Source organism: Semicossyphus pulcher, unplaced genomic scaffold (genome assembly GCF_022749685.1).
Source record: "Semicossyphus pulcher isolate SPU_LCO1_2020_fin unplaced genomic scaffold, fSemPul1.0.p SCAF_19, whole genome shotgun sequence".
NCBI lineage: Eukaryota > Metazoa > Chordata > Actinopteri > Labriformes > Labridae > Semicossyphus > Semicossyphus pulcher.
The window spans coordinates 164016-172500 of NW_027211692.1; the positions used below are offsets into that span (position 1 = coordinate 164016).

At 41.9% G+C, this 8485-nt stretch overlaps 1 protein-coding gene across 1 annotated transcript in view; it reads left to right on the top strand.

Annotated features, from left to right (window-relative positions):
* The first annotated feature begins 3912 nt into the window (after positions 1-3912).
* Positions 3913-8485, top strand: part of spint2 (serine peptidase inhibitor, Kunitz type, 2) — an 18274-nt gene continuing 13701 nt past the window's right edge. The window contains exon 1 of the mRNA XM_069668059.1: positions 3913-4453. Within this exon, the coding sequence (XP_069524160.1) occupies positions 4006-4453 (448 nt within the window). The 5' untranslated portion in view covers positions 3913-4005. The remainder of the gene's footprint in view (positions 4454-8485) is intronic.

Here is an 8485-nt window from a genome sequence, read left to right on the forward strand (position 1 = left end):
ACTCTGCCTTCTCTCCTCCGGCAGCTCGTTCCAAAGCCGCCCACCTGATGCATGGCCCTGGGGCCGGGGAGGACAGCCTGGAATCAGAGGACCTGATGCCTGCCTGACCCTCTCCTCACAGACAGCCTCTTGTCAGACCCCACCTGGAGAGGTGGAGTCTGCTCTCCAGGTAGATCTGACCTGCAACAGGCCAGCCGCCTCCTAAAGCAGACAACAGCATAAAAACCACAGTCGAGAAGAGGGGGACGTCAGGAGAGGTCCGCCCCGGTGCCTCTCTGTCCTCAGGGCCAGGTCAGAGGTCATTTTTCTCTTATTATTTAATACTGTCTTCACCCCCCCCCCCCCCCCACACACACACACACACACACTTCGTCCTCCAGACAAAATCCCCCCCAACACACACACTAATGTAAAACTTAAGCAAAACAATTTTCCTTCACTCTTTCTTTTTATCTTTTTGTCTTTTTGTTTGTTTGTTTGTTTGTTTGTTTTTGTTTCATTGTTTTGTCTTAATTGTTTTATTAGCTCTCCCACTTGTCTTGTGCTGTGTCATGTCATATTTGTCTCTTTACATGTTGTATTTGTATTGCACCTTTTGTAAGTGATTAGTATTGCTTTGTTTGTTGTCATTGGCTTTGCACTAATAAAATAAATAAATACAAAATAAATAAAAGTGATCAGTAAAATCTTAAGACCAATTCTCAAACGGACAGGGAGCCAGTGAAGGGAGGCAAGGATAGGAGTGATGTGATGTCGTCTGTTAAAACCAGGAAGAAGCCGAGAGAGAGAATTATGATTGATACGGGAGAGGAGTGAGTTACAGCAGTCGAGTCGAGAGAAGAGCAGCGCCTGAACGACTTTTTCCAGGTCGGCATGTGACAGAATTGATTTGAGTTTGGAAATGGATCTTAACTGGATAAAACAGGACCGGACAGGTTTCTAAATGTGTTGTTGGAATGTTAAATCTGAATCATAAATTACTCCTAAGTTTGCAGTGGGTGTGATATTTGAGGACAGTGGACCGAGGGAACTCTCAATCAGACTGATGTGTGTTGGGATGGTTGAAGAGTATGACTTCTGATTTTGAGTTGTTGAGCTGCAGAAAACTTTGTGCCATCCAACATTTAATGTCCCTGAGGCAGCTAAACACAGCAGCTAGGCTTTTTTGGTCACCAGGTCTCAGCGGAAGGTAAATCTGTGTGTCGTCTGCGTAGAAATGGAAAGAGAGATTGTGATGAGGAATCATGTTACCAAGTGGGAGCATATAAATAGTAAAAAATAAAACTGAACCTTGCGGTACACTGCAGGTAATCTGAGAGGTGGAGGATGAGTGGTTACCCATGATGACCACTAAGGTTCTGTTTAAAAGATAGAAATAAAACCAACTCAGAGCAGTGCCCTTGACGCCAACCCAGGTCTCGAGACGTTCGATTAAAATGGCATGGTCTACTGTGTGAAATGCCGCTCTCAGATCTAAAAGAATTAAAATTGCGCGCTCTCCTCTATCTGCAGCTAAAAGAAGATCATTTGTTATTTTGAGGAGGGCAGTTTCCGTTCTGTGCAATGCTCTAAAACCTGACTGAAATGTCTCAAAGAGGTTATTTTGACTCATAAAAGCTCAAATCTGTGTTTCTCTAAAACGTTGGATAAAAAAGTTTTGGAAATTGGCCTAAAACTGCTAAGAACGTCAGAATCAAGATTTGGTTTCTTTAAAAGAGGTTGGACCACAGCATGTTCAAAAACAGAAGGAAAATGACCATTTAAAAGAAGCTATTGATAATTAATAAAATACTGGGCCCAACGTGTCCATAACTTCTTTGAGAAATTTAGAGGGGATGGCGTCAAGCCTGCAGGTTGTTGGATTCATATGAGATACAATTTCTGATAAAATTGCTAAAATAGTTATTAATATGTGCGTGGGGTTGTAAAACATGGTCAGGGGGGATAATCTGTTGCCTAATGTCGTTGATTTTACTTGTAAAGAATTTTAAAAATCTCTCACATGTCTCATGTGAGGCATCTTTAAAATAACAGGGGGAGGGGCTGCTTACAGAGTCAAAAATGTATAATAAAATTCTGGGTTTAGAGGGATTAGATAAAATTAAGTTAGAATAAAAGGATGCTCTTGCTTCCTTAATTTGTTTTTTGATCTTGAGCATCTTTCCAAATTTCATAAAAGATAGTAATAGTCATTAGACTGTAACAGTCATTAAATATAAACTGTAACAGTCATTAAACTGTAACAATCACTAAATATAAACTGTAACAGTCATTGAAATGTAACAGTCACTAAATATAAACTGTAACAATCACTAAATATAAACTGTAACAGTCATTGAAATGTAACACTCATTAAATATAAACTGTAACAATCACTAAATATAAACTGTTACAGTCTTTGAAATGTAACACTCATTAAATATAAGCTGTAACAGTCACTAAATATAAACTGTAACAGTCATTGAAATGTAACAATCACTAAATATAAACTGTAACAGTCATTGAAATGTAACAGTCACTAAATATAAACTGTAACAGTCATTGAAATGTAACAATCACTAAATATAAACTGTAACAGTCATTGAAATGTAACACTCATTAAATATAAACTGTAACAATCACTAAATATAAACTGTAACAGTCATTGAAATGTAACACTCATTAAATATAAACTGTAACAATCACTAAATATAAACTGTAACAGTCATTGAAATGTAACACTCATTAAATATAAGCTGTAACAGTCACTAAATATAAACTGTAACAGTCATTGAAATGTAACAATCACTAAATATAAACTGTAACAGTCATTGAAATGTAACAGTCACTAAATATAAACTGTAACAGTCATTGAAATGTAACAGTCACTAAATATAAACTGTAACAGTCATTGAAATGTAACAGTCACTAAATATAAACTGTAACAGTCATTGAAATGTAACAGTCACTAAATATAAACTGTAACAGTCATTGAAATGTAACAATCACTAAATATAAACTGTAACAGTCATTGAAATGTAACACTCATTAAATATAAACTGTAACAATCACTAAATATAAACTGTAACAGTCATTGAAATGTAACACTCATTAAATATAAGCTGTAACAATCACTAAATATAAACTGTAACAGTCATTGAAATGTAACACTCATTAAATATAAACTGTAACATTCACTAAATATAAACTGTAACAGTCTTTGAAATGTAACACTCATTAAATATAAACTGTAACAGTCACTAAATATAAACTGTAACAGTCTTTGAAATGTAACACTCATTAAATATAAACTGTAACAGTCATTGAAATGTAACACTCATTAAATATAAGCTGTAACAGTCACTAAATATAAACTGTAACAGTCATTGAAATGTAACAGTCACTAAATATAAACTGTAACAGTCTTTGAAATGTAACACTCATTAAATATAAGCTGTAACAATCACTAAATATAAACTGTAACAGTCATTGAAATGTAACACTCATTAAATATAAGCTGTAACAGTCACTAAATATAAACTGTAACAGTCATTGAAATGTAACAGTCACTAAATATAAACTGTAACAGTCATTGAAATGTAACAGTCACTAAATATAAACTGTAAAAGTCTTTGAAATGTAACACTCATTAAATATAAGCTGTAACAGTCACTAAATATAAACTGTAACAGAGTCATGGACACTAAACAGAAAAAAATAGAACGAATTCTAAACGCAATTTCTATAAATCAGTGACCTCAGTTTTTATTGAAATATGACACATAAACACGAACTTTGATTATATAAAATAAACAAATAAGAATTACGCTGCAGGTCCTCTGTTGGTGACGCATGCGGTGGGCGGGGCTGCGGTGACCGCACCTGTCCCTCAGGTAGACTTCTGTGCGACAACAAAGAGCCACCAAACAGGAAGTGAGTCATTTGTGCAGCAGCTGAGAATCCTTCACGCGCTTCTCTCCGAAACCAAAGAATCTGTTTTGAACCGCGTAAACGGTTCGGGTTAGGATGGATTGTTACACGTCGAGTCTGTGGGCAGTCTGCTTCCTGGTCAGTAGCGGTCTAGCTCTCGACTGTGACTGGGACAGTACCACTGATCCCGGTCAGGGTCTGGACCTGGCCTTCCTGGAACGCGGAGCGCTCGACCTAGACCAGGCCTGGAAGGATTTGGACACAGACGCCTGCCGGAATGCGTGCTGCAGTGCGTCGAACTGTGACCTGGTGCTGATGAATACCCCGGCAGACGGGGGGGTGGCGCAGTGCCTGCTGGTGAAGTGTCTGATCCAGGAACGGGACGTGTGCGTCCTCCAGCCCAGCAATCGGTCAAGGGTTTATCGCAAGACGGGGACCAGATTGACCTGGACACAGGCGAAGAAAGGCGGGGAGAGGCCGCACATCAGCCCGCTGCTGGGATCCCTGGAGCCTAAAACCAACAAGAGCAGCGAGGACACAAACAGTAAGATTTAAAAAACTTTGTTAGTTGTTCTCATGTTAACAGGTTTCAGTATCGATTATTGATAGCCTCATGTTTATCTGAAAAACAACTATCAGGCCCAGTTTCAGAAAAGAGCCTTTAAGTAAGAGAGACTGCGCGTGCGCAGTGGCCAGGGGGTGCCCTAATGATGTTGATAATGATGGTGATAATGATGGTGGTGATGTTGATCGTGATGTTGGTCTCAGACTTCCTGCTTAGGCCCTGATCATAGGTGAATGTGTGATTCTCAGTCCAGTTTAGTCAAATCCAGCTCAGCTCCATGTTTTTGAAAGAAATCTAATTTAACTGAAGAATATTAAATTATTCACGTCACAGCTGCCTCAGGCTGAATATATCCAAGCATTAAATCGTCTCATGTAAACTATAATCAGATAATATATAATCAGAGGCTGTTTCTTCCTGCTCGGTGTGAAAAGAAGCAGGAATGCTGCTCGTCCGGCTTGTTCAGGTGACTCGCCTGTTCAGGTGATCATCAGTCAACTCTCTGAGCTCTTTTATTCTCTATTATTATTATTATTATTATTATTATTATAATTATATTTAACATTCAGCTTCATAACATCATCTTTGTGACACGACTGTTTGTGACTCGGGAGTTTGTGACTCGGTGGCTTGTGACTCGACTGTGACTTGGTGTTTTGTGACTCGACTGTTTGTGACTTGGTGGTTTGTGACTGGACTGTTTGTGACTCGGTCCATTTGTGACTCGTCGGTTTGTGACTCGTCGGTTTGTGACTCGTCTGTATGTGACTTGACTGTTTGTGATGGTTTGTGACTCGTCGGTTTGTGACTCGTCTGTATGTGACTTGACTGTTTGTGATGGTTTGTGACTCGGTGGTTTGTGACTTGACTGTTTGTGACTCGGTGGTTTGTGACTCGACTGTGTGTGACTCGACTGTTTGTGACTCGATGGTTTGTGACTCCACTGTTTGTGACTCCACTGTTTATGACTCGTCTGTATGTGACTTGGTGGTTTGTGATGGTTTGTGACTCGGTGGTTTGTGACTTGACTGTTTGTGACTCGACTGTTTGTGACTCGACTGTTTGTGACTCGTCTGTATGTGACTTGATGGTTTGTGATGGTTTGTGACTCGGTGGTTTGTGACTTGACTGTTTGTGACTCGGTGGTTTGTGACTCGACTGTTTGTGACTCGACTGTTTGTGACTCGATGGTTTGTGACTCCACTGTTTGTGACTCCACTGTTTATGACTCGTCTGTATGTGACTTGATGGTTTGTGATGGTTTGTGACTCGGTGGTTTGTGACTTGACTGTTTGTGACTCGACTGTTTGTGACTCGACTGTTTGTGACTCGTCTGTATGTGACTTGACTGTTTGTGACTCGGTGGTTTGTGACTCGGTGGTTTGTGACCCGACTGTTTGTGACTCGGTGGTTTGTGACTCGACTGTTTGTGACTCGGTGGTTTGTGACTTTGTGGTTTGTGACTCGGTGGTTTGTGACTTTGTGGTTTGTGACTCGGTGGTTTGTGACTTGACTGTTTGTGACTCGGTGGTTTGTGACTCGACTGTTTGTGACTCGGTGGTTTGTGACTCGGTGGTTTGTGACTTTGTGGTTTGTGACTCGACTGTTTGTGACTCGGTGGTTTGTGACTCGGTGGTTTGTGACTCGGTGGTTTGTGACTTTGTAGTTTGTGACTCGACTGTTTGTGACTCGACTGTTTGTGACTCGGTGGTTTGTGACCCGACTGTTTGTGACTCGGTGGTTTGTGACCCGACTGTTTGTGACTCGGTGGTTTGTGACTCGGTGGTTTGTGACTCGACTGTTTGTGACTCGGTGGTTTGTGACTCGACTGTTTGTGACTTGACTGTTTGTGACTTGACTGTTTGTGACTCGGTGGTTTGTGACTCGGTGGTTTGTGACCCGACTGTTTGTGACTCGGTGGTTTGTGACTCGGTGGTTTGTGACCCGACTGTTTGTGACTCGGTGGTTTGTGACTCGGTGGTTTGTGACCCGACTGTTTGTGACTCGGTGGTTTGTGACTCGGTGGTTTGTGACTTGACTGTTTGTGACTCGGTGGTTTGTGACTCGGTGGTTTGTGACCCGACTGTTTGTGACTCGGTGGTTTGTGACCCGACTGTTTGTGACTCGGTGGTTTGTGACCCGACTGTTTGTGACTCGGTGGTTTGTGACTCGATGGTTTGTGACTCGACTGTTTGTGACTCGGTGGTTTGTGACTCGACTGTTTGTGACTCGACTGTTTGTGACTCGACTGTTTGACTCTGTGGTCAGACACCATCAAACACTCCTTCTTGCCAGTGTTAGCATTAGCTGCTGCTGTTGTCGTGGACCTGATTTGAGGCATTGTGTAACATGCTAACGTTAGCATGGATCTGTACACAGCCTGAAACTGAAGTGTGTGAGTAAAGAGACAAGTCGGTGTGTTCTCTCCTGTCTCACCTTCCAGACACCTGTGCAGGTAGATCCTGAGTCCCGCCCCGCAGAGTTTCAGGTGGAACCGGTCCGTCCGGTTTCACCCTGGTTTCCCTCTCACACATACAGACAAACTCTTAGGGTTAGGGTCACCATTTACTGGAGCTTTAATTTTAAAGGTCTTAATCAGACACTGAATCCATTATACTGAGTCCCCAACAGGAGGCAGGTCGATTCATTAACTGTCAGTCTGTCTCTCTTTCTGTCTGCCTGTCTGTCTGCCTGAGACGTCCTGTATATACTACTATATTCGAGATGTAATGGTAAGAAAATTTCAAATCAAGATTATAGTGACTAAAATTATCGCTGTTATCAGTATTATCGCGGTATTGTTAAAAAATTGCTGAAGATGTTCAAAACGCACTGATACACACACTGACATCATTTAACCAAAGCACACAATAACAATAAACAATAACAGCACTATGCAGCAAACCATGTGGCAGCTTTAACCTTTAAGCTTTTACAGATTTGGGATTTCAGTCTTTCTAGTGAGGCACGGCAGCCTTCATCAGATGCAGGAAGCCAGGCCTCTTAACCATTTCAATTAGTATCATGTCTTTTGCAATGTAATAAGAAACGGCTGGTTAACGCTGCCCACGAACAAATGAGTAATCTGCTGTCCAGAGTCCCAGAATGCATCACGTTTGAAGTAGTGAGCGTTGTATTCCAACAGATGGCGATATTACGCTGCCTGCTGCAAATCAATGGAGGAAAGTCTCGTGCCGAGCCGTGGTTAACCTTTCCTGCTTCAGCGTCCCGACCATAGTCAGAAAGCACAGGGGAGAGTTGTAGTGGTTCTGCTCCAGGGCCGAAGCTGTAGCTAACTTCAGGGCTAACTCTCTCACTCTAATATGCCAGCAACATGCAGCAAGCATGCTAGTCCTGGGGAGCCGTAGGCTTTATTATGCACAAACAGCCTAAACTGTACATTCGTTCTGTTGTTTATACAGCTACCGATCACTCGTTTCTCTGCTCTTCCGCTGCTCCGGTCCCTGACACTACACGTTACTCGTGCACACACACCGATCTGCTGAGAAGTGCAGGAAGACGTGGACAAGCTCACCGCTGCCTCCACACACACCTGCTTCACCTCAGGGAGATTCCTGCTTGAGCCACGCACGAGCCAAAGACTCCTGAGACACCAAGCTCTCCATCTCGCGCTCATTCTGATGTGCACTCTGTACACATGCAGAAACACACACACACACACACACACACACACACAGGTAAATGTATTATAATCCTCAGACATAACTACCTGTGGCACCGACAGTCGTGCCCACAGATATTAATAAACTGACCAGTGTCAAGAAGTAAATAAACATTTCCAGCCGACCTTTCTTTGATGGTCAGCACACAAAACTTTAATAAACATGATCCTGATGCCGTGTCTGGAGATATACACTCAGCGGCCACTTCATTAGGTACACCTGAACAATCTAATGTAATCCAACACACCAGCTCAGCCATCAGATCTGCTGTCATGTTGCCTGTAATGTGCAGGCTCCTCTCTAAGCTGTCACAGAGGTGTTAGTTCAA